Raw genomic sequence first — 25,652 nt, 5'->3', positions numbered from 1 at the left:
GGGCGGGTGGGTTGAGCTGGGAGAGAAGGACGGGCCCAAAGTCACCCAGTCAGCTTCCATGTCTAAGGCAGGACCAGAATTCAGTCAGCACCGGACCAAAATTGATCCTTGGGGTTTATAACAGCACTTGTACAGGTAGTTCTCAAGTTACAACAGTTCGTTTAGTGACCGTTCAGAGATACAACAGCATTGAAAAAAGTGATTGGTGATCGTTTTTCACACAAATGTTGTAGCATCTCCGTGGTCATGAGAACAAAATTTAGATGCTTGGCAACTGACTCGTATTTATGACAGGTGCAGTGTACCTGGGTCACGTGATCCTTTTACGACCTTCTGACAAGCAAAGTCAATGGGGAAGCCAAGTTCACTTAACAACCCTCACAAGGCCTTCGCAAAGGGCCAGAAACTGGGGGAGCAGTGGCAGACGGTGGGGAGGAGTTGGCGGGATGAAGCTGGCATTTGTGCAGGCGAGAAGCATATGGTCCTTGCCTAATGACAGCACGGTCATAACTGTAGGTGGGCTGCCAAGTGCCCAAATTTGGATCACGTGACTGTAGGGGCACTGCAATGGCTGAGGTTTCAAGGACTGGTCGTAACTACCATTCATTCAGCGATGTTGCCATGTCGTTAAGCAAGACAACCTCTATGGCTAGAAACTTAATTCAAATGAAGGGTGCAAGAGCACTTTGTTTTATCACAAGTGAAAAGGATTTGGGGTCATTTGCCTCTAAGAAACCCATCTCAACTACCTAATGGAGATCAGGCAATGATACCCACCACCCCTTCCCTCCCCGTATCTTCCCTTGCACTCTTCTTCAGAGCTGCTTCCAGAACTTAGACGTACAGTTCCATAGGGGGAACAGCTGGATAAACAGCACCGTTTAAATGTTGGAGGCACAAGTTCAGAGATTCAAACCTTGCCTTGGGGACCCAGGCAACCTGAGTCACTCACAAGCTGTGGACGCAGGACTACAAGCATGCTGGGAACCAAAGTACAAGGACACATTTTCCCATCTCAGGAATACAGGGAGAGCCTGTAGGTGCACGTGGCAGCTTTTCCCGTTCTCCAAGGGGCGTAAAAAAGTGATGCACAGAATCTGGTAGTAAACAAAGGATTCGCCACAACCACTTCCAGATGTCCTCCAGAGATGTCTGGCTGACAAGGCAAGTCTCGCTCTCTTTTAGACAGAATGAAGCAGCCAGAGGCTGAGAAAGACTCAAGGAAAGAAGGCTTGGATGAACCGACGGGAGCATTTTATTTGTCTTTTAAAATAAAGAAATAAGTGACAACAGCCCAAAGTACTTCCAAGCAGCCATCCGATCTGGTCAGTAAGGACTATTTTAAGACAAGAGAGGAGCCAGGAATGCAATGGCCCCAGATGCTTTCTGCGTTTCCTATACTGGCATTTCTGGAACTCCCATCTACCTCGGCCCTTGATACAACACCTGGCAACTCCGTTTCTTCTTTCCCAAAGAGGAACCACTCACACTTCCTCACGAAGGCTCCGAGGGGCTCTCCTCAGCCCATGTTCTTCCGGTTGCCGTAGCCCCTTGGGTGCAGGTCCTTCCAGTCATCCCATTCCCGGGCTTTCAATGCTGTGGCTTGCTCCTCCTCCTCCGTGGCGTTTTCCTGTTCTTTCAGCTGGTCTTCGGGACCTGCTGCAGGCCAAAAGTCAGAGCTGTGCTAACAGCAGCCCCCTACCCCCGCACCTATATGCTTCTAAGTAAGTCCATCAACACAATTTTAGGGTTCAGTTATCACAATCCCAATCAAGTGCATTTCTTACTCTTTCTCTATTTCACCTTTTCAATTGAGGCGATGCTTATGGAATGGGGGAAGAGATAAACAAGAGGCATACTATGCACCAACATAGGATGAGCGAAACATTTAAGCATTCTGTATTCTGAACAAAAGCCCATGGGTTCCAAAATTTATTCTACGTGGTTTTGAGAATTACTGGATGTGGGTGCTGGTCATTCCCCCAGGCAGCCTATGCTCAGCAGCACAAGGGCAATCCACGCTGCCCTAGATACTTCTCATCACACATTCAGGTATTTTTTGGGGGGCGTCAGTTCTGTGGCTATTTAAGTGCAACTGCAAAGAATGGAGGCTTAACTATAATTTCCATTGTTTGCTAAGGGGATTTTATTCTTTAAAGATTTTAAACTATCCTTTGGACAAGCACCTGTTGTATCTCACCAAGCACATTTTAGAATAACAATTGTTGACAGCTGTGTGAGGGCATTCCACATCCCAAAGGTTAGATGTTGTACTTCCCAAATTCTGCTACTCAGGTTCCTCATCCAGTTAGCTTTCCAAGTGATCCTAAACTGTCTCAGTTTGGGGCTTTTGATAGATCAGCCAAACGGGGAGCTCCCCTCTAAGAGTGGCCTTTCCTCAACTCTTGCATGTTTTACGCTCAGAAATACCTGGAGCTCTTTTGGAGATGCCCTGGTCAGGCAGGACTCCTTGTTTCTGGTGCTGCTCATACCATTCATCCACCGTCATGGTGGCTAGGCTAGGATAGCCAGCGCCAAACACCCTGCAAGAGAGAAAACCAGCCCAGGACCTCTCAAGCTGAGCAGAGCAGCAGGAGCAGGAAGAATCCACCCTCCCCTCCTGAACCGCCCATCTGCCGTCAAGGCCTCCTCCCTGCCAGAAGCAGCAGAAGGAACCTCCCTTCCCCCAAATGATATACTTTGCCTGGGCAGCATCCCGAGTAAGGATGAAGGGCCTCATTGGAGGTCGGGATGGCTGGGAAGGTCGTGTGGACGGACCCTGGGAGAAGGGATGGAAAAACAGGAGGAGGAGCAATTTTCAGCATCTGTTCACACTAAAAGAAACAAAAACAAAAACTCCAGGAAGCGGAGGACAGGCAACAATATTTTCCCTCAAAACATGACATCTACCCACCTGCAGAATATGTTCTGGTTTAGGGGTGGAAAAAAAAGCAGACAGACACCTTTTTTAAAGAGGTGATTAAAGTTTATCCTTCAATTCAGCGTCTACCAAAGTCATCAAAATGCTGAAACCATTTTGGTCTTCCTCATGTCAATTATGCACAGAACGTATTTTTGTGTGTACAAACTGCTTCCAGAGCAAGACTGGCTTCCATTTCATAGATGGGAAACTGAGGCTGAGAAATAGGCCAGGCAGGGGAGAGCGAGTTGGTTTTTTCCAACATAAAATCTGACAGAGTGCCACTTCACCTTTCAGATTACAGATGGTTGGTTGCATATCTGAATTAACTTATATAAAACTAGAATTCAAACTGTTTCAAAGGAGAGAGAGAGAGAAGGGAAATTCTAGTCCAAATCCCCAAAGTATGAATATTTCCCTTGCAAAGATTACTCAGATGCATTCAATTGCCTGGAATGTGAAGGTTTATAAATAATGTTTGTTCAGTTGAAAGCTATTCAATAAAGAAAAATGCATAATCAATTTAATAAATAATTCAATAAGGAATTTTGCTGGCCAGGAAAGCCACCTGTTTTTGGAAGATAAAGATAATATCTAACTTTCTGCTATCTAATGTTTTTTTAGATTTTAATGGATATCCCAAGATTTAGGGACTTTTCTTACTTTTGACCAGAAAGGAATAGAACTTTTTACCATTATACACCAATATATAGATTATATCCTATTTGTTATAAGGCATATGTTATAGCTTTCATATTTTTCTTTTTGTTTATGAAATTATGGTCTTAATTTTCAGCAATGATGATCAGGGGACACTGTGGAGGGAGATTATCAAAAAAGGCCTGCAATTTGATCCGTACAACTTGCGTCATTATCTCACCTGTAGAGCACCCCGCCGATTAAGGATTGCAATTTCCTGATCAATGCTTTCAATTTCTTCCAAGCTTACAGTGATCCACTTCTTGATCTGCAGCAAATAGAATTCTCGTATTTGCTCTTCTTCAGCTTGGCCACTATCAATGAAGGGTTTTAAAGAAGCCAGCTGGTTCTCCAACTCTTTCTTTTGCTTGTATCTGTTTTCCAAAAGATTTATGGAAGTGAAAAACGAGTCTAGCTACAGGCATTCAAGCAAAAGCATTTGCAACAGGCAGTTGCATAGCTCTGTATGAACTCATCCAAAGAGGGAATGCATTGTGTTTTTTAGTTAATCTTTCCAGCCCCCCAGTCCAAAAAATTGAGTCAGTCCTAACTTTCCCATCCTTAACCTCGTTCTTGCCTCAGACCTCCAGCCATGATGTTCCTTTTTAATCTCTTGAACTGAGGTCGCCTCCAGTACAAGGCATTTTTAATGTTTTCTGCTGTTATTTTCAATGTTTTTGAGGACGAGCTGAGATAACTTGTAGGCAATTTCTAATGTTAAACCTAGCAAGTGTTGTACATTGCAGTGGTTCTCAACCTTTTCTTCACCACGGATCCCCTTCAAATACCTTTTGCTGCCGTGGACCATGGTCGCTCAAGTTTTAACATTTCTTCAAGTCTTTATGAACCCCCTGTGATGATATCGTTCCCCTCCCCCAGGCTTCCGTGGGCCACAGGTTGAGAATCACTGGCACACTGCATTATCAAAACCCATCCTCTTACAGACCTGGTTCTCACAAAACCAACTGCTGACCATAATTTGTGTCTGCAAAATACTGTAATAGCTCTGCTCCAAAAATCAGAGGGAGAATCCAGAATCAAAACTTGTTCCCTGCCAGCTTGTCCTTCCCAGAGCATTTCCACCGGAGCTGCTTCAACCCAGAGAGGCTCAACGGGTGATCTTCCTTCCCCTCCCCCCGCCCCCCCAAGTGGAAGGAGCTGCCCAAAATCGCTCGGCCTAAATCGGGCGGGCGGCGGTTGGGGAGGGGAGGCTGGAAGCCGCGGGGGCCGAGAGGAAAGGTCTCCAGAGCCCCTTCCCCACCGCGGCGCCCCCTCCCACCTACCTCTCGATCTTGGCCCGCCGGGCGGCCGCCATGGCCAGCAGGGAGGCCTGGCCGTCGGACGGGCCGGGGGCGGCCTCCCCGCCGCGCTGCTCCTCGTCGTCGTCGCCGCCGTCCACGGCCTCTCGCGGCAGATCGAAGCGGGCCACGGCGTAGTCCCGGCAGAGGCGGAGGAAGTCGAGGAAGAGGCCGCGCGCCCTCCGCAGGTGCTCCAGCCGGCGCGGGGGGGCCACCTGCCGCAGGGTCAGCGCGGCCAGCAGGGCCGGCACCAGCATGAAGCGCAGGTCGGCCGAGGCGATCTCCTCCAGCTCCTCGTTGCGGCTGCAAGACAGGCCGAGGCGGCTGAGCCGGAGGGGCCTCGCGCCCCCCGCCGCCCCCCCCCGCCCCCGGCCCGCCTCGCCCGCCCGGCCGCCTCACCTGAAGAGCTCCAGCTGGGAGACGGCGCGGGCGGCGCGCTCCAGCAGCTCCAGGCCGCGCTGCACCCGGCGCTGGACGGCCGCCGCCCCCGACGACCCCTCGGTGTCGCTCTCCACCTCCTCCAGCAGCTGCCAGCCGGACTCCAGCAGCTCCGACAGCCGCACCGGCTCTTCCTCCTCAGCTGCCGCCGCCATCCCCGCCCGGCCGGAAGTGACGCCGCGAGGAAGCGCGGGCGCAGGGCAGACGTCACGCCGCGAGGCGGAGTCGCACCGGAGGAGGGCGTGGCCTCCCGTCCGTTCCGCCCCCCCCACCCTCCCCAGGTGTTTGGGCGGGGCGAGGGCGGGGTCTCCGGGTGGGACTTCGGAGCCGCGATTGGGGGTCGCGAGAGCAGCGGGGAAGGGGGGGGGGCGTTGCAGGCTGGAAGGCCGCCAGCTGAGCACGTGGATAGATAAAGCAGGCTTCTTGCACCAGCAAATCCCGCGCATGAAGTAGAAGAACCCGATCGAAAGAAACGGGTGTCAAGGAACCAGCGGTTTATTCTTAGGGCAGAGCTCTGCAGACTTGGCTCTTTTAAGACTTGTGGACTGCAACTCCCAGAAATCCTCAGCCAGCTTTGAAGTCCACAAGAGTCAAAGTCAAAGAGCCAAGTTTGCAGAGCCCTGTCTTAGGGCGTTAACTTCATCAGTCAGAAGAGAGCTGGAAGGGGCCTTGGAGGTCTTCTAGTCCAGCCCCCTGCTCCAGCAGGAGAACCTATACTATTTCAGACAAGTGGCTATGCAGCCTCTCCTTAAAAGCTCCCAGTGATGGAGCACCCACAACTTCTGGTGGCAAGCCGTTCCACTGGTTAATTGTCCTCACTGTTAGGAAGGTTCCTCTTAATTCCAGATTGCTTCTCTCCTTGATTAGTTTCCATCCATTGCTTCTTGTCCTGCCTTCTGGGGCTTTAGAGCAGGGATCTCCAACCGTGTCAATTTTAAGACTTGTGGACTTCAACTCCCAGAATTCCTCAAAGCTGAAGAATGCCAGCAAAGCTGCCTGAGGAATTCTGGGAGTTGAAGTCCACAAGTCTTAAAGTTGACATGGTTGGAGAGCCCTGCTTTAGAGAACAGGTTGACCCCCTCTTCTTTGTGGCAGACCCTCAAATATTGGAAGACTGCTATCATGTTACCCCAAGTCGTCCTTTTCATTACACTAGACATAACCAGTCCCTGCTGTTTATATATTTTAGCCTCCTGTTCCCTGATCATCTTTGATCTCTCTGCCTCAGCATCTTTTCTATATTGTGACCAAAACTGGATGCGGACTCCAAGGGTGGTCTTATCAAGTGATACTTCATGTGACTGGGACAGGATGTTTTCTTTCCTCCTGGGCTTACTACCTCTTGAGAGCCATCACTGATGCGCTCCTTGCCTTCTGCAGTGATGTCATTTTGCATCATCAGGTTCTACTCTGAAAATTCTCTTTGCATCTCAGAACATCCCAGGTTACCATGGAGACAGGAATAAGCACTTTGAAATGATTCAAGCTTTACTGATCACTTTACCGGATGCTCACCTAGTTAGCAGGCCCAGAGTCAGTTGCTTCCATCCTTTGAAATATATTTTCTTATCTATCGGGAGGTAGGAATTGGGGCATCTCACTCTTTAAGGGAATCCCTTGTTTCTCCAGAAAACTCATTCAGTGGCAAATAGTTGCATTACACAGGGATAATTAGGGAAAGGTGAAGTCTTGGGAAGGAGACATAAAAGAGGAGATGGAAACTATGATGGTGTTGCTTAAACTTTCGGCTTCATTGTTAGCACTTTATAAGGTGATATTGGCACTTGTAACATATCCTAAGTCATAGTCTTTCTTTTCTCTAAACTAGCCATACCCAGTTCCTGTAACCATTCTTCATATGTTTTTGTCTCCAGGCCTTTAATCGTCTTAGTTGCTCTTCTCTACACTTTTTCCAAAGTCTTCCTTAATCATAACCATACAACTTATATTGGTGTATTGTTCAATTGGTGTATTCTTGACTCCTTTACCGGCTGAGGCCCTTTTGCTGGAGTACTTCAATAAAAGTTCCTTGAACCAGCTCTCGTGGCTGGTTCTGATTGGCATCTGCGCCAGGCTAAATCCGGGTTGCACACAATAAGTGGTTCCCCTTTTCTCTGGATGCCCAGTTTCCCTCTGTGAGATGTGCATAGCCTTTTCCCATGTTTTCCAGTGAGAGTTTTGAATGGGATTTTGGACCTGCACCAAGGAGGGCCTTTAGCCAGCCTTCCACTGGCAGCCCTTTTGGGCTGGGAGGCTCAGAAATCAGTCGGTTCGCAGAGCTGTCCCCAGAGGGCCTTTGGAAGTCACGGCTATCCAGGATATGGCCAGTCCTCGCTGACCAGACCAACTTTGGCTGCTGGTAGCCTCCAGAGCCGCTTTGAGAGGCTGACTGAACGTGAAGCCTTCTGTGCCTCAAGCGCTGTTACCTCAGGCCCTGCCTGCCTTCTGTAGTCCCTGCCCTTGTCTGAGGGGCAAACCCAGCCATGAGGATAGAAGTGGGGAGGACCCCCACACTGCCCTAAGGGAGGACGGCAATTCTTCATGGCTATAGCAATAGCATTTCGACACTTACAAGCTTCATTGTGCTTTACAAGTGGTTTACAGAGTCAGCCTGCTGCCTCCAACAATCTGGGTCCTCATTTTACCAACCTCAGAAGGGTGGAAGGCTGAGTCAACCTTGAGCTGGTCAGGATCGAACTCCCGGCAGTGGGCAGCGGATCCCTGTTCTGTTGCTGTGAACGGGCTTGGTAGAGGAATTAAAATGCAGGCAGAGGCCAGGGCACTGAGCAGATCTTCTGTAGTTTGTGATCCTGCTAAGTATATAAAAATGAACCTGATTCAGCAGGTATGTATCTGCATAGCTGCTTCTTCCATGTTCTGAAGACCAAGAGGACGTTTCCTCAGTGTACCTCAAAATCCTGCAAAATGGTAGCCTAAGCAGTATCTGGGACAGATTTATTGAAATTTCTGGAACAAACTTGTGAGCTACTTGGTGACATTCAAAACATTTCCTACTTCTATTAGGGAACTGGCAGGGTGGAAAATGAGCAGGAATTACGTTTCCATGAAGTGTGGCAAGTAATTAAATGGCTTTTCCTCCCTCTCTCAGTGCTGAGCTGGTGGTGTGTTGTAGCTCAGAGTAGTGTACCATGATAAATATCATTCTTTGTAGTTCCGTCTAGTCATTCTCAAACCGTTTCATTTTTTCCAGTCTTGCCAAGAAAATGCTTCCTTATGCTTCCTAAGGATAAAAAGGATGCCTAACCATTATTAATTGACCTTGTAATCTTGTATAATGGAATCTTGTTCTAACAATGGTGTCCTGATTCTTTCCCGAGTCATGAAAAGCCCCAGACCCTGGTAGTGCTTTCAGTTAGAATCAGGTACAGCTGTCTTGCTCTGTGTTTGATAAGCAGAGACTGGGATTTGAGCCATTGAAATCACATCAAGAGAGCTTTATTTGCAAAGAAAACTCTGTAAATTAACTAAACTTACATCCCAATTTATATACAGTCATATATCTATATATATCTATATATATCTATATATATCTTTCTCTCTCTCTCTCTGTCTCCACATATATATATATATATTTATTTGTTTTGGGTTTCTCCCGTAAAATTGGAAGTGTCTTGGTGACGTTTGACGAAGTCTCATTCGTCATCTTCAGGCTTCAGCCGTGCTTCTGGGAGCAAGCACAAAGCTGAAGCCTGAAGATGACGAATGAGACCTCGTCGAAACGTCGCCAAGACACTTCCAATTTTACGTGGGAGAAAACCCGAATAACCAAAGACCTACATATATATTTATCTATATACACAGAGATCATATCGTGACTACAACTGCTGGCCCACAAAGCGGCCTAAAGGTTGCCCCCCCCCCTGCCATCTGTACCCCCTGCAAGAGAAGCTGAATTGTGCCTGGAGCTTTCCTGTCATTCAGTCTGAACAGAGTTTGGCTAACATCACTCTTTTAAAACCCCTCATGGCGGGTCGTACTTTATATTCTAATAAAGCCAAGTCTTTTAAGTCCATTAAAACCAGGAAGCCTGAAGTGGGACGGTCTGTAAATACAGGTAGTCCTCGACTTACAACAGTTTGTTTAGTGACTGTTCAAAGTTACAACGGCACCGAAAAAAGTTTTTTCACACGTAGGACCGTTGCAGCATCCGCACAGTCACGTGATCAGAATCCAGGCGCCTGGCAACTGACTCATATTTATGACGGTTGCAATGTCCTGGGATCATGTGATTCCCTTGGGTGACCTGACAAGCAAAGTCCATGGGGAAGTCAGATTCACTTAACGACCGTGTTACTAATTTAACAACTGCAGTGATTCACTTAACAATTGTGGCAAGAAAGGTTGTAAAAGAGGGCAAATCTCACTTAACAAATGTTTCACTTATAGCCACAAAAATCTTGGCCTCAATTGTGGTCATAAGCCAGGGACTTCGTGTCCCATTGGCCAAGGGGAACCGCTGGCCTGAAGCCTTGACCCTGATCTTGCTGGTCGCAGAGCAGAACGAGAAGAGGCTTCATCATTTCTTGGGGAGTTTCCAGTCTTGGGCCACTCTGCCCAAAGTAAAATAAGCTTACATCACTAGAAGTGATGGGATTGGCATTGCTGCAGTCTCCCTTTAAAAATCATAGCTAACCTAGATCCTGCAGATCATACACAAACCTTTTTCAGCAGCATTCCTTCATCTCTGCAAATAAACGAGAACAGGAGAATCAAGACATCTGTGCATAGCACAAGAGTAGAATTTCAACTGTACAGTTGCCAGTTAAAACCAAGCACTACACTGGCCCTTTTCTGCTTCTCCAACGACTCTTATCAGGGTAGCTGTTACTGAGAACAGGTTTGGCTGAAACAAACTGGTGACATTTTTTTTCCCTGTCTCCCTGGCAGAGAGCTGGAAGAAACAAGGTTGTATCATCACAATCCTTGCTTTAAATTTCTCCCATCACCTTTCTAAGGGACAGCCAAGCCCTAAGTGATCCCCCTTGCCAGCTGACTTAATAGTGTGCCAAAATTGCTCCACAAAAAATATAGAGTACTTGGTCATATTGTCTTTGCAATCATAATTCACAGCGTTAAAGTATCCGGTGGGAGCAATTGCTTTAAAGTTTGGCTGATATTGATCTGTACATAGTAGAAAAAGTTGCTTCTCAGATTCCACCCAAGTCTGAACTCGATCCTAGAACTGCCTGATTGTCTTCCCTGAGCCTCTCTTCTCTTAATAGGAAAAAGGCTGCTTGTCCACATCTCAGGACAAATACACTGCATAAGGCAAGGTTGTGTTTTACTGCTCTGACTCAGCTCACTAAGAAAAGAAAAGGCCCATTGGGAAGTTTGAAAACAGACCCACACACAAACTGTTAATCTTGGTCTGGAAGAAAAGTATCAAGACTGAGTTGGGAAATGCCACATTCTGAATCTATCAGGGTAGAGACAGAGACTACAAAACCAAATCCAGAAATAAACCTTTTAAAAAACCTGAAACAACACATTCGCTTTTGAAAGTCAAATTCACTATTTTAACTGGATGGATAGTGTGTTTTTGCCAAAGGCGACTTCCAACTTTATAAATAGTCCCTCATCTATAATTTCCAGTTTCTAAACATGAAATTTATTACTATCAGAATCTGGATGTGTCGTGGCCACATTATAGGGTCCCTTATAATTTTGGTATGAAAAACTGGAGAGGGGGTGGGAAACAAAGAATTTTCCCGTTAACATGCATCTTCCTGGAGAACATTCAGTTGCGTGGCTTCCGTCATCTGTTGCCATAGTAACTCTTATCAGTGCAAGTTGCAGGAAGGAAGGGACCTTCTCACTGCCTGCCTCTGATGTGATATATACAGCTCAAGTGGAATGCTCCATTTTTAAGCACTGCTCCAATGGAGCCAAGGGAAACCTGGCTTGCTTTCTGTAGTTGCATAAAAAAATAAATATCAGTTCTTTGACTCTTCCCAATCTTTTGAACAGCGATGCCAGGTGGTTTGGGGAAGCTCCCACCTCAGGTCCTTAGGAAGAGGGCCCATCCCCTAGCCGAATGGCCCCAAAGAAGGTGGTGTGCTTGCTCATGTTGATGGAGATGTCGGCGTGGACCATTTTCACAGCAATCTTCTGCCGAGCTCTGAGGAGGCAAACCCCGGCTGTGTAGCAGGTGTTGAAGTTGGTCTTCCCTGTCTCAATACTCCGAGTACATTGCAGAAAAGGCTTTTCATCCACCACCACCTCGAAGCTGGCAAAATCTGTGAAGTTTATGTAATACACCTAATTGGAAGCGAACATTGGGGAGAGAAAAGTATCACCAGGAGGAAGGAACCCTGCAGGAGATTCATGTAAAAGGACGCCTACAGCAATGCTTGTTATTCAAAATACAGGATAAATTACTCTTTAATGATGACAGAGAACATGGGCACCTGTCACTGAGCCAAAAGCTGTCTCCATCTCACGCACTCAGGGTCCCACCCAAAAAAAATAAAATATGAATTCGTTTTAATGGAATACATGATGATGATTGAACTGATAATCAATTATCCTTGGAAGAAATCTAATTTTGTTTACGGATTACTTTCAAAGAAAACGTAAGGCTTCAGTTGATTTTCCACTTCCATGGTTGTGGCCTATCAAAGCAGCATTGCTGAAATTGAGGAATAAGGCAATCGACACAAGTAAAATATGTAACTTCATTCGGAAAGATTTGGCCTGTGGGGACAAACATCCACATGGGCTCTATTACCTAAATAAATGATTTGTGGAAAGCTATTTAAAAAAAATAAGCACCCTCCTATTCTTCACAGAATGCTCCAATTACAGTTTTATGAGGTGCCCGGTTAAAACAACCCGATGCCACCTGTGTAAACACTTCTCTCTGCCTGCTGACTTGGCCCGTCTTCGGCTAGCGAGTTCCAGATTCCTTACCTGGTGCTCATTCACCCCACCCCACCCCCACCTCGAATTCTATAGGAAGGTTCAATTCATAATGGCTTAGGGCCCGGGTACTTACTTACGGCTTAGGGCCTGGGTACTTACGGGACCGCCTGCTGTTACCTTATGCCTCCCATCGACCCGTACGCTCTCACAGAGAGGGTCTCCTCAGGGTGCCGTCCGCCAAGCAATGTCGGCTGGCGGCCCCCAGGGGAAGGTCCTTCTCTGTGGGGGCTCCCACACTCTGGAACGAACTTCCCCCCCGGTTTGCGCCAAATATCTGACCTTCGGACCTTTCGTCGGGAATTAAAAACTCACTTATTTATTCAAGCGGGACTGGACTGACTGATTTTTTAAATTCCAAATTTTAAAGTTTTAATCCTTTGTAATTTTATATGGGGTATTTTAGGTTAGGTCAATCTGACGGTTTTAATTCGGCCACTATTGAATAGGTATTTTAAATTGATATTTTAACTTTGTATACTTGCTGTTTTTATTTTTGGCTGTACACCGCCCTGAGTCCTTCGGGAGAAGGGCGGTATAAAAATTAAAAAAATTAAAAAAATTAAAATTAAAATTATAATATACAGTAGGACAACAGGTCAACCACAAGAAGGGCCGGGCAGGTTAGGACAGGCAGCTGAGGAAAGAGTTTTGTAGACATGCTCCATGATAAGCCTTGTGCAACTCCCATTGGCTTAGAGGCTGAGATCTGCAAATCGAGGGATGTGCTCTGAAAATGGGCAAGAATATTTGAAATTTTGTTTTATTTTTAAATTGTATTATTTTTCATTTATTTATTGGGGGTGGGGTAATTTTGTTGTAACACTATTTCTCTATTCCTAACCCCAACCCCAATGATCTGCAGCATTTGCGGGTTGGGTTTTATTCCCCCTTTAGCACCTATGACACTAAAAAAATGGTTCTCATTTTTTTTTAATTTAGGAGAGATAGAAAAGGACACACTCTTTGAGGCAGTAAGTGAATAAGTACGTGAGGCAACCAAGAAATTGATGGGGAAGGGGCTAAGGAGAAGAAATCCTGGCCATCAAAGAGGACAGTTGGAAAATGCCGGACAGGTGGTGACTGCAGGGAGATGCAAGGTTGGAGAAGGGAGGGAGCCGAGGTCAGTGGGACGAGGCGGGAGGGGAGGGGGGCTGTAGGCTCCATCAGAATCCTGTTAGAATAGAATATAATTCTTTATTGGCCAAGTGTGATTGGCCACACAAGGAATTTGTCTTGTTGCATATGCTCTCAGAGTACATAAAAAGAAAAGACACATTTGTCAAGAATCAGATTTGACACATACAGTCTAGAAAAAGTTTGCATTCCTGATCTAGCAAGACAGCTGCTACTTCAGCGATACCACAACGCCCTGAATTTATTTCCTATTGTGTACAACAGGGGTCTGCAAACTTAGCTCTTTTAAGACTTTTGGACTTCGACTCCCAGAGTTCCTCAGCCAGCTTTGCTGGCTGGGAGTTGAAGTCCACAAGTCTTAAAAGAGCCAAGTTTGCAGACCCCTGGCCTACAAGATAAGAGACTTATTAATGCATCCACTTTTAATTGCCTTCCTTGTTCTGCAGCAACACCTTTCTGATGCCACAGATGTTCCATTTTGGATAGAGGAAAAGGAGTTAGGCCTAAGACCGTACTCACTTCTACCTGACTATAGACGAAGTACGTGCCGTCTGCCAGTACCTCCAGCTCGCCACTCCGGGTGTGCAGCTTAAAGACTTTCGGGTTCATTGTTATGCGAGACCAGTCATTAAGAACTCCACCTGAAAGATCTCAGCAAGAGAAAATGGCAGTCACTCAAAAGCCTTCAGGAAAAGAAACATAAAAACAGTACAAACTTGACGGGATCAAAGTGGAATGTATTACAAAAAAGGTGAAGATTGATTTAGGCCACTTGGCAGCTTTAAGACTTGTGGACTTCAACTCCCAGAATTCTGCAGCCGGCTATGCTAACTGAAGAATTCTGGGAGTTGAAGTCCACAAGTCTTAAACCTGCCAAGTTTGAAGACCTCTGGTTTATTCATGTCCCATGAATGACGAGACGCAGCTAGTGGCCTCTCAAGGACACTCCAAATAGCAAAAACAAAGCACATTCAACAGGTGTCCTCACCAGTCTAGACAGTGACAGCCACCCTTAGGCGGAAACTTGTAATCTGCCAGAATAAAAAAGTGGGCTAGTAATTGTCAAAGCCTTGTTAACAGAGAGGAAGGTTTTCCACAAAATCCTCTACAATCAGAGGTTGCAGAAATGTTGAGAATATGACTGTTGGGAAGATACAGAAAGAGGAAGGCAGGTATGGAGGTTCCGCCCAGCCACTCCCATGCAGAGGGGCTCCAGAAGTTCAGAGGAAATCCCTAATGTTAGGTGTCCCCCTCCCCCACCCAGCTACCTTGTGAAGGCTGCATATATCCAGAGGCCACCGAATGTTAATAGAAGAAACGTGCTCTCTCTCCCAAGCCTTTCATTGGGAGATCTAAAGACTGAAATCTGCCATCTTCTGAAGTGCGCAGCTGAGTTCACAACTCCACGTATCTACATACACACATTAGGAAAAGTGTGTAGCAAAAAACCCATACAGCACGTACACACTTTTTCCATTAAAAATCACATTGTGAAAAGGCCAATAAAAATATGCATTAGAGATACAGGAATATTTGCGCAGACTTTTTTTTTTTCTGAGTTGATCAAAATAAAATTTTGGTGCGGCCAAGAGTTGCATTCATACAATCCGGGGCTGATGCAGTAGTAGCATCCTGTATCCCGTGGCTGAAGGAGAACTGCCTCCCGCCAATAGGCAGCCGTCAGAGAGATGGTTTTTTGCTGCCACTGGGAAAGAGGTCCTCGCCCATCATTTGACCCATAGCAAGCACCAAATTGGGCATTAAAATAGCCTTATTTGGGGGAGGGGAAGGCAGGGGAACGGAAGAATTGGGTTGATGGATGGGCCGCATCCTTTGGGGAGGAGTGGAGGGGGGAGAGAGGGAACAGAGGTATGTAGCAGCCAAGATGTCAGTTCCAGTCACAGACAGCCCTGCCCCCAGGCACAGAGGCTCCCTTGCCAGGCTCTGGGCCAATCTCACTTGCTCAGGGCTATGTGGGAAGACTCCCCAGAGCCTCTGCATACATGGGCAGAGACTGGCGCTGCTCTCGCAGTGCTTCCTGAGGTATTGACCTGGTCTCCTACTCATCATTTTCATTGCCCTTCTCACTACTTGGCCCTCCTTCTGTTAATTTACCTGACTCACCCTCCTGCTCTTTCCTCTACCTCTTGTATAACATTTATAATCTTTACTTTTTGGAACAGTCCTCTTTCAGTTTATACTAGCACTGAATTCCTCCTACAAATTCCTTATTAATAAGCTCCTCTTTTTTTCCTTTCTGATTTTTTTCTGGTCACTTGGGGAACCAGACACCCAGCCGGATCTCCTTATCAGTGACTTTGGCAGCTGGCCTGAAGTAGTTATTTCGGGGAAGCCAATTCACAGCCAACGTCTCCAGGCAGTGCTTCCCCCAGAGGAGGCGGGCAAGGCAAGAGGAAGTGGAGACCTGATGCGACTGCTCTGCTGATGTGTTGGCTGAGCTTGATTTTCAGATCTTTCTCTTGAGAGACTATGTGGGTAAATTGCAGAAGGCTCACCCACACACACTCCCACAACTCTGCTTTGGAGGGCGCTAAAAAAGGAACTTTTATTTCATTAAACATAACAATGACAAAAGAATTGAAAGGAAAAAAGAGCCAAACGAAAGCAAAATTGCTAAGAGGCTAGGCCTTAAAAATTGGGAAAATACACTGATGGCCCTAATTGCTCAGTAGAGACCTGACATTGCATCACAGCCTCTGTGATGGACAAGTCATCTGTCTGCAAGCATCAGTTATGGATATTACAGTGAAATGGGGTCACCCTTTATTGAAACTGTTATGTAAGCACGTACAAGAAGCCCTTCTCTCTCTTTCTCATTTTTGAGGAAGGCCACTGAGTCTCTGCTGAGGCAAGATGAAACCAGACAGCAATGGATTCCACTTATCTCCTCTACTGGTTTGGAATCGAGAGCTTAAGCAGCACTTCTGCACATGTGCAGAGCATCTGTGATGACATCCGGGCAGGTCGGCAGACCCTCCCACTACTGGTTCATCCAAACCAGAGCGAACCAGTAGAAACCCACCGCTGAAACCAGATCAAAGAGTCTGAGCAGGAAAGGAATAATTGCCTTTTGCTGTTCCCACAACGTACTTCCAACCCGGGTCCAAGCGTTGTGGGAATATGGACCAGGTAACTAAAGAGAAGACTTTGCCAAGGGCCTTGAGGCTGCTACGGAGGTTATTGGGAATTCCCTTGAAAGACAAAATAGGGAATGGAAAGGGTGAGCAGCCTGCGCATGGATATGGGCAGCACTGACCCTTTCCACTAATAGCCAGCCTCTGTCTTGTAGGGAAGTGTGTCATGGGAAGGAATTGGATCACAACTTTTGGCCCGAGCCTTCCTCTAGAGCAGGGGTCTCCAACCTTGGTCCCTTTAAGACTTGTGGACTTCAACTCCCAGAGTTCCTCAGGCAGCTTTGCTGGCTGAGGGACTCTGGGAGTTGAAGTCCACAAGTCTTAAAGGGACCAAGGTTGGAGACCCCTGGTGTAAGAAACTGTGAACCCCTGACCTCTGTGGAAAGCCTCTTAGAATTTGTGGTTTTGTTTGACTGATATCCCTGATGTGGCTTCTGGAACCCTGGACTGAATTTGGTCAGGCACAAAAAGGACCTGGTCCACCCAAGAAAGTCCAATTACATTGATTTTCTGCTAAAAACCCAGGCATAGGAATCTTCTCAAGTAACTGCCGGCACTTGCTTGGAGTTAGAATAGGGTCAATGCAATTCAAGGGGTGGGGGGTTGATGTATTCTGCGTGTGGCTACATCAGATTCTAGGCTGATCCCTCTTTAACTCTGCCCGCAGCTTCTGCTTTTCCTACTCTTCCAGATTTGGACTATTCTTCTGCATGCTCCTATTAAAAGCAAATTCTTGAGGCATCTTTCTGTTGTTGTTCTGTTTTGCTGTTACCTCTTCAGCCTGAAAATAAAATTGCTAATCTCCATAGCAACCATGCTTGACCGTGTGTGATTGAAACCCAAAGCAGGACAATAACTGTGTGAGGCTATGGAATTCACTGGGTGATATTTCTCATGGGGATGTTGTGGAAGAAATAGTGGAGGGAATAGTATGTATACTGATTTGAGAGGAAAGATTTATCTTGGACAGGGGTCTGCAAACTTGGCTCTTTTAAGACTTGTGGACTTCAACTCCCAGAGTTAAAGCTGGCTAAGGAACTCTGGGAGTTGAAGTCCACAAGTCTTAAAAGAGCCACGTTTGCAGACCCCTGATCTTGGAGATAAATCAAAAAAGGAAAATTGAACTGTACTAAGGAAATACATTTCAGGTCAAGTCTATGGGTTGCTGTTGAGTAAGCTGAGAAAAATTTGAGAAAATCTGACTGATGCAAGAATTGGGTGGCATTCTGAATACAAATATTTTAGATGCTGACACTTTGTGTTTGTTTTTAGTGGTGTTTTTTTGGTGGTGTTGGAGACAACACTGATAAAAAAACACTAAAAACGAACACAAAGAGTCACCATGTGACTCTCTATGTGAGAAAAGTTGTATTTGTTAGAACGGTTGCCTATTCAACAGTTTATATTTTCATTGCAGAATAATTCAGGAAGCTTCAGAACTCCCTTCCTCCACAACGAAGCCCTACAGAACTCAACGGGCTTTCAGGAAGGGAAGAAGGAAGGCTCTCCTGATGCTGCAGGGTCATCTGGAGAAGCAGATATTTGAGAAAACCTTCAAAAGCCCACCAGAGAAGAAGGTCTGTCCTAAGAGCTACGGAATTAGAATTTTATTGGCGCCTCCACACAAGTATACGTTTGGCTGCACATCGAGGTTTAATAGTAGACACATGTAAAGCAAATATGCATCACCTTTGAGGCAAATGGGATAGAAGGTGATATGGAAGACACCAAAACAGGGACCAAAGAACAGGGACCTGTTCTGAAAAGTTATAGGTGTTGCTACTAGAGGCCTAGAACAGGGGTATGCAAACTTGGCTCTTTTAAGACTTGTGGACTTCAACTCAGCTTTGCTGGCTGAGGAACTCTGGGAGTTGAAGTCCACAAGTCTTAAAAGAGCCAAGTTTGCAGACCCTTGGCCTAGAAGATTAAGGAGAAACTCCACAGAACACCTGAGATAAAATTCGATTTGACACAACAATTAGAGGCAAACCTAGTTTGAAGATGGTGGTGACGGTGAAAACAAAATATCCGGATTGATGTGGTAACTAATTTTAATTAAAAATTAAAAAACGAAGGAGAAAGAAAAAAGATAATCAAATGAGTGATAAATGCTGTTGAAATATTAAAATCAGAAACCTAAGAAACGTTCTATTCCTTTCTTTAACAGGTGGTAGGAAACTGACACTGAGTTTTTGGTGTGGCCGAGCGCTTGGCATGCTTACCATTCTTGACCTGGATAGCAGAACCCTGGCCTTGCAGGTGAACGACTGCTGGCTGCAAAACAGAAGAGAGCAGATTCAGATTAAAACAAGGCAGACTTACCCAGTTTACAGAAATGCCCATATGCTCATCGTGAACATTTATAATATAGTCCTCAAATTATGATCATAATTAGGACTGGAAACCCCCGGGCACTGGATGATCTTTAAGCAAAGACACCCATGTCACGGTTTCTGGCAGTTGCACTTGTAAAGCCACCTCCAGGGTCATTGAATGGACAAAGTAAAAGAATGCCTCCTGGAGCAGGGGTCTCCAACCTCGTCAACTTTACGACTTGTGGACTTCAACTCCCAGAATTCCAGCATGCGCTGGCTGAGGAATTCTGGGAGTTGAAGTCCACAAGTCATAAAGTTGACAAGGTTGGAGACCCCTGTCCTGCAGGGTTTCCCCTCCCCTCCTTGGGGCGGCAGGAATGGGTTCTCCACCTTCAACCTTCCCTGTCAGTTTCCCCACTGACTTTTGGGGAAAGCTGGCAGAGAAGATTGCAAATGGCAATCACAGGATTGTAAGGTGCTTGGCAACTGGTTGTAAATGCGAGTCACTTGCCTAGCAGCTGAAATGTGGACATATAACCACAAGGGAGGTTTTATAAAACTTTTTATAAAATGGCCAGAAGTGCTTTAAGGGCCATAATTCACCTTTCCAAGGCCGTCATAACTTTGAAAGTTTGTTAAATGTCTGGTCATAAGTTAAGGACAACCTGGAAGAGACCATTAATTTCTGACCTGGGGAACTAAAGTCCATTCATTTCTATAAATAGCTTATTTGGTCATCAAGAATTTATTAAATGCAAGCTGTGAAAAACTGACACAAATTTGTGAAATTACAGCAAGTAAGTCCTTTAGCAGCATAACATAAGAAAAAGATAGTAGATCTAATCAGATCACCTAGATTTTATGTAAAGATGAATGGATGGATAAATCTGGTCTGGCTGGAAAATTACCATTTTTGCATTTAAAAAGGAGGCAAGATTCATTTGTAATCAGGGTACCTGATGTTTTCCCTCCAATGAAGTCACTGACCTGTGAATCCCTCGGTCCTGCTCTTTCTGCTGTGCCTGCAAAATAGTTTTTGTATTGAGAGTCATATATGAGCAAGCTTTTTAAAAAGCATCAAAATCCCATGCTTTTAGGATTTCATTGGTCTGAGTATCTGCACTATATTTTGTAGGATACCTACATCCTGCAAAGATGCCTTCCATACCGTGACATTGTATTTTACTCTTCTGCAGCCAAAAAAATCATTTTTAGCACCTTGTCGCTCTTATATAACTGCAGCTCCTCCCAACCCTAGCACAGAAGATTTACGTCACTATTGCTCTATTCTCCTCCCCCTTTTATTCATTCCCATTTATTAAAACATAAGGCATAATTCCAAAAATTCCTGAATAGCTGATACTTTTTTTGATTATATTATCAAGGTATCAAAAGAAAAATACGTTGCTTCACAATTTATACTCAATATTCTTAAATGAGTATTTTATGTATTTGTAGACCTTTTAAACAGGTTAGGAATGGTGTCTCCTTTTGAAATTTTACCTTTTCGGGAGGGAAAATGGAGAGAGATCCATCAGCCTTAATTCTACAATTTAAGACCACATTTGGCATAATTTTGGTGGGTTGATTGAAATAACTGAAGGGACATGATGATATTCCTCCTCCATAGCTTATGCAAAGTTGCATTACTCTTTTCCCACAGCTACAACAATCTTCACGTTTTGCTTTATACTTGAACCATAGGCAACTTCAGTATAATCTCAGAAATAGTTCGTGGCCATTTATCCAATGAAAGATGTGCTTCTTTGTAATGTGTAAAGTGACATAACAAGAGTAGTTGTTAGCAGTGGTTAGAATGCAGCATTGCAGGCTGACACTGCGAGGAGTTCAATCCTGACTAGCTCAAGGTTGACTCAGCCTTCCAGCCTTCCAAGGTGGGTGATATGAAAATCCAGATTGTTGGGGGCCATAAGCTGACTTTGCAAACTGCTTAGAGAGGGCTGGAAAGCACCACAAAGCAGTATATAAGTCTATGTGCTATTGCTATAACTCAGACTTGCTGCAGCATTAATGATTAATTCACTGATCCCTGTTGCATTGAGAGAGAGGACTGGCTCCAAGTCTCTACATAGAAAAGACAACAAAGTGCAAGAGATGATTCCGGTAGGTCCTGGTAAGGTTCCTTTGCTCATCTGTGACATTCTTCATGGGTTATGTGGAGATCAAATATGTAGTTTGGACAATCCTCTATTTTGGGCTCTTTGGGATGGGACAGATTCCAGGGATCTTTTGAGGTGTCAGTTTCTCAGATTCCTGAGATGCGCCTACAAACCCCCACAGGTTGACAAGCATTATATAGTAGGGTGAGAGTTTTACTCTTTCTCGCATGTGTGCATGCTCTCCTAATCACTTACCGGTAGGGCCTTGCAACCCAGGGGGTCCCTGGGGGCCTGGAGGTCCCGGAGGTCCTGGAGGTCCCATCACTGTGGTACCTGGAATGCCAGGGATACCTGGGATCCCAGGGGGGCCTTGGGGTCCAGGTGGTCCAGGAGGGCCTTGGGGCCCAACAGGTCCTGGAGGCCCAGCTTTTTTGCCTGTTGAAAATACAGGGTTACGTTTTCATTTGTATAAACATGGCTGCTAAGCTACATGGGCAGATTCTATTGCTTCCTGGGTTGGTTACCAGGACTGGCATCATAACTTCCTCCAGTAACTCATCCACATACAGTTCTTTGAAAGTAACGGGAAGCGAGCCCACTGACTGGGCTGACAGGCATTTGCAGGGCACCAACAGAAGCAAGAAAGAACGAACAGAACAGAATGAACAGAGAAAGACAAGAAGTGTCCGAGTTCACCGGACAGCTGCTGACCACAATGAATATATCCTGAGAGCTGTCAATTGATATTCCTATTGAGTAAGTAGAGGCTGTAAGAGGAATATAAACAACCAGGGAACGAATTCACCATGATTAATTTAACAGTGTACTTCATTGTGAGAGTTTGTGAAGAATTCCTGAGAGCCAGAGGCAACAGTAAGAGAAAGGAAAGTCTCGTAGGGTAACAAAGCAAAGCGTACAGGCCCCTGCACTCGTTTCCTGCAATGCTTGTGATCCTTTTGCATTCCTGCCTGAGAGAAATCTGGTCTATATTTGCAAGCTTATGGCAGTCTTCAAGAAGGAGAGAAAAGGCTTGGAACAATTGATTGCCCAACTCTCAGATGGGTGGGGGCTATTGACTGATCCAGTGTTTCTTGGAGGCTATCATAGCAGCTGCCCCCACCCTGCAACTGAGTGCTAGGAGGCAAGTGTGACTTGAGGGAGGGGTTCTGCTGGGAGCCCTGGGGATGTGAGTGGTGGGATGAATGGATGCCTTGGCCTGGGAGGAGGGAGCAAGGATGAGGAGGGCTCTGGGGGAAGAAGAGGGGGCAGGCTGGGCACTGGGAGAGGGATGGGGGGCAGGGAGGGGAAATAATGGGATCCTGAAGGCAGTCCAGACATGGGGACTTCGGGCTCACTGGGCAACTATTGCTGTTCAATACCACAGTCTGGACAATAAAAGTGACCTTGTCCACAATTTGATCCGTGTTACTGAAACCTGGGTGGGCCTGGAGTGGGTCGTTCCCCTCTTGGAAAGTGCCACCTAAGGCTTTGGGGTGCCGTTGTTGTCATCCCCAAGTCTTAGAGGGTTTCAAGGGGCTTTGCTCTGCCGATCTCTGCATGTGAGTCTCTTTGGTTGGAATCGGGCTTTAAGGTTTTGGCACCGTAGTTAGGAGCTTGTGAATATCCCCATCTTCTCTTCCTAAAGTGAACCATTCTGATTTCTCTTAATCTTTACTTGCTCCGGTTAGCTGAACAAGTAGCTTGAAATCATAGAGTGGAATTATTATTAGCCCCTTTGAGTCAGTCTCGACTCCTGGCAGGTGCTTGACCAAATCCCTGCAGTTTTCTTGGCAAGATTTCAAAAGCTGCTAGCCACTGCCTGCTTTCTAGGGTTGAGATGGTATATATACCTGGCCAGGTTCTTCCTGCCCAGATGGCTTCCTCCCCAAGGCTGGCTTCAGGTTTCTAACCTGGTGTCTTAACCATTATATCAAATTGGCTCTTCAAGGGTGGAATTAGTTCATCCTGTAATTTGGAAATTTTATTTCTACTCATGTGATCTAAAATGGTGTTTATGGTTTTTTGAAACTACTTCACAACTGATATTTATATTCACCTTGTGATCAACCAGAATTCCCGTTTACAAGTAGTAGCTAAACCAGTAGTAGTACAAGTAGTAGCTAAACCAGCACCCACTATCCAGGCCTATAACTCTATTCCTGTAATCTACCAAGATTCGTCTTGAATTTTGCTTGAATTTTGCTGGTAGCCAGTCAGCTTCTGGGCCCAAATCAAAACCTCTATAAAGCCCTAAATGATGCTTGCTGAGCAGCAATTCAACTGACATGAGACCTGACTGGCCTTTGGGGTATTCCCATTCTCTGGACCAGCCTGCGCAGGAGGGGCCACAAAAGGATCCTGGATCCCCGTTATGGGTCAGGCAAGACTGGCAGGTTCAGGCAAAGGTGGGCATGAATGTCTTTTTCACACCCCTCCCCAGGCTGCACTCGCCTCTATCACTCTGGCAGGTGGCCCAGGGGGGCCACATATCACCATGGGAGCTATTTTTATTTCCTGAGGAACAATGCGTGGATCTGGAAGGCTCACTTCCTTGGGTTTATCTGATTGGATGACATCATGATATTATTTTCTTCCACCCGTGTTAAGCCTAGTCCCAGGCAGTGCAATGCGGTCTTACTATAAAGAGTGCATGGTGTTGCAGCCGCAAACTTGCTCTTTATTTATTTTTTAAATAAATTAATTTATAATATAAAATGCAAAAATGCAAAAGAAAATAGTAGAAAAGATAGGGGAGAGAAAAGGGAAGGGAAAAGTGTGGGGCAAAGGGGAAAAAGAAAGAAAAGGCATTGACTTCTGACTCCCTTGGGTGCAGGAGAATTAAGATAAGAACATCAAATCTCAACTTTTTACTTTTACATACTACTATAAACTGGCCATTTCTATGAAACAAACCTATAAAAATTGATTTTAAAAAAATCAAAATTTCATTTTTTCCCCACCTTGAGTACAAAGTCCAGAAGCTATTTCCAAATAAAAACAAAAGTAAATGTTTCCCCCCCCCCTTTGATCAACGCATTCAATTTAGGGACCTCTGCTAACTCCATCACTTTTTGCAGTCTTTCTTCCATTGTGGGGATAAAAGTGTCCTTCCGTTTTTGAGCATAAAATAATCTGGCTTCCATCAACATATAAAATACCTTTACACATTCTGGACAGCTTGTCTGGTGTTAAATACCAATAAAAATCAAATTTGCTTTTTTAAAAAAACATGAGCGGCAGAAGATTCTCCATGCAAGTCACCCTCTTTTCAGGATCAACGGGGTTGGCTGGTCTGCCTGTCGGCTGTCCTGCCTTTGGTCTGAAGCGAATCTCGAACTTCACGAAATCTTATCTACAGATATTATAAAATTCCTCTGGTTCATATCATCCTAGACTTCATGGGATGAGATGTGTACCTAAGCCAGGTCTCCACCCCCCCCCACCCAAAAAAAAAAAAAACAACCCAGGGGAAAGACACGCTCCAGCTGCCTTTGCTAATCCTTCCCAGGGGCCTTCGGCTGCTAATTTAGCTGCTACTTCAGGTCTTAGACAATTACACGGAATCCAGAGTGGCACGTGCAGGCAAGTTCTGGCTCGTGGACACCCAGGATCCCATCCAAGTGAGGTGCCTGCTTAAAAAACTAGCCAACACCTTCTCTGCTGCTGTGCAATCCAGCACGGAGCAGCTACCCTCCCCGCGTTTCTGCAAGTTCCTGGAGATCCTGCCCTCACCTCAAGCTTTTCCTGGGAAGAAGTGCCAGAGCTCGTTGCCCATCCCTATCCAGACCTTCGGATGCGACCTAGCAGGAGGGGCAACAAACCCTTCAGGATTAGCAAACCATCACCGGATAGGCCAGTATTGGAAAGCTACAGTAACAGAACTTTCTAAGTCTGAATGTGCTTGACCCTTCTCTCTCTTTAACTAGGAAGGATCTTGGTCTGAGATGCTTCCTTGCATTACATTTTTGCCCAGGGCCTTTTATCTAACCACTGTCTTGGTAGCAGCCCTTCCTCCTGTCCTTCTGCCCGGAGCGGCCATGGGTGGGAAAGTCAAGTGGACACTGTGGACAGGGTGTAGGATGTCTTCTCCACTCTGCTGCTGCTCTCATGTGTACAGGGCAGAGGAAACGGCCTGGAAGGACATTCAGTATCCTTCGTCATGTTGATGGGTCATGTACTCTGGGCCATCTCCTCTCCTCTGGAGAACCACATTCTCTGAAAATCCCATCAGACCTAACCCTGTTAGCCTTTTGCAAACCTTGAAAGACCTGGATGTTCTCCAGTGCTTTGAGCCAGAAAGGGATGTCGGTTCTACTAGTTAGTGTTGCTTTGTTCCAAGCCAAATGTCTGGCTTGCAACATGATTTAGGCAGCCATCTAAATCAAATAAACACAAATGATTGGATTTTGGAAACAGATGACGAAGCAGAAAATACTGATAGGCTACATCAAGGGTCTCCAACCTTGGCAACTTTAAGCCTGGAGAACTTCAATTCCCAGAATTCCCCAGCCAGCTTAAAGTTGTGAAGCTTGGAGACCCCTGGGCTACATCATATGTGTGTTTATGTGTGTGCGTTAAAATAGAAAAACAAGCTTACCTTTCTTCTTTTTAGGACTTGTGCCTACAAAAGA

General features: G+C 45.8%; 2 protein-coding genes across 13 annotated transcripts in view; both read right to left on the bottom strand.

Moving 5' to 3' along the window:
- Nucleotides 1-1,237: 1,237 nt before the first annotated feature.
- Nucleotides 1,238-5,544, bottom strand: IGBP1 (immunoglobulin binding protein 1). Of its 7 annotated transcripts, none has more exons than XM_058154585.1 (6): nucleotides 5,317-5,542; nucleotides 4,903-5,220; nucleotides 3,801-3,993; nucleotides 2,700-2,779; nucleotides 2,431-2,543; nucleotides 1,238-1,656 (listed from the first exon to the last, which is right to left on the bottom strand). In XM_058154585.1, exons 1-6 carry the CDS (start codon nucleotides 5,508-5,510, stop codon nucleotides 1,520-1,522), a joined length of 1,035 nt encoding a protein of 344 aa, XP_058010568.1. In that variant the 5' UTR covers nucleotides 5,511-5,542; the 3' UTR covers nucleotides 1,238-1,519. The 7 variants fall into 7 exon arrangements, 3 of the variants coding, with proteins under 3 accessions (XP_058010568.1, XP_058010566.1, XP_058010569.1); XM_058154583.1 differs by having other exon boundaries at nucleotides 1,238-1,659; nucleotides 5,317-5,541; XR_009151858.1 differs by having other exon boundaries at nucleotides 1,520-1,656; nucleotides 2,431-2,627; nucleotides 2,678-2,834; nucleotides 5,317-5,544.
- A 5,282-nt stretch (nucleotides 5,545-10,826) lies between these two features.
- The window catches only part of EDA (ectodysplasin A), a 76,049-nt gene continuing 61,223 nt past the window's right edge, over nucleotides 10,827-25,652 (bottom strand). The window contains exons 3-8 of one of the 6 annotated variants that reach the window (XM_058196983.1): nucleotides 25,619-25,642; nucleotides 21,277-21,456; nucleotides 19,889-19,923; nucleotides 18,809-18,860; nucleotides 13,993-14,081; nucleotides 10,827-11,634 (exon numbers count right to left, since the gene is read on the bottom strand). In XM_058196983.1, coding sequence (XP_058052966.1) covers nucleotides 11,383-11,634; nucleotides 13,993-14,081; nucleotides 18,809-18,860; nucleotides 19,889-19,923; nucleotides 21,277-21,456; nucleotides 25,619-25,642 — 632 coding nt within the window. In that variant the 3' untranslated portion in view covers nucleotides 10,827-11,382. Of the gene's footprint in view, nucleotides 11,635-13,950; nucleotides 14,082-18,808; nucleotides 18,861-19,888; nucleotides 19,924-21,276; nucleotides 21,457-25,618; nucleotides 25,643-25,652 lie in introns of all 6 variants that reach the window. The other 5 variants (XM_058196982.1, XM_058196984.1, XM_058196978.1 and 2 more) reach the window with 5 other exon arrangements.

This window comes from Ahaetulla prasina, chromosome 11 (assembly GCF_028640845.1).
Source record: "Ahaetulla prasina isolate Xishuangbanna chromosome 11, ASM2864084v1, whole genome shotgun sequence".
Lineage (NCBI taxonomy): Eukaryota > Metazoa > Chordata > Lepidosauria > Squamata > Colubridae > Ahaetulla > Ahaetulla prasina.
This window is presented reverse-complemented; position numbering and strand designations above follow the sequence as displayed.

What these genes read in the sequence shown, in the direction of transcription:
- IGBP1 (XM_058154583.1), bottom strand. Translation starts at nt 5,510, where the DNA reads ATGGCGGCGGCAGCTGAGGAGGAAGAGCCGGTGCGGCTGTCGGAGCTG. An exon ending in CGGCGGGCCAAGATCGAGAG is followed by an intron (nt 3,994 to 4,902) that starts GTAGGTGGGAGG and finishes TTTGGAAAACAG; the next exon opens with ATACAAGCAAAAGAAAGAGT. An exon ending in CGGGATGCTGCCCAGGCAAA is followed by an intron (nt 2,544 to 2,699) that starts GTATATCATTTG and finishes TCTCTCTTGCAG; the next exon opens with GGTGTTTGGCGCTGGCTATC.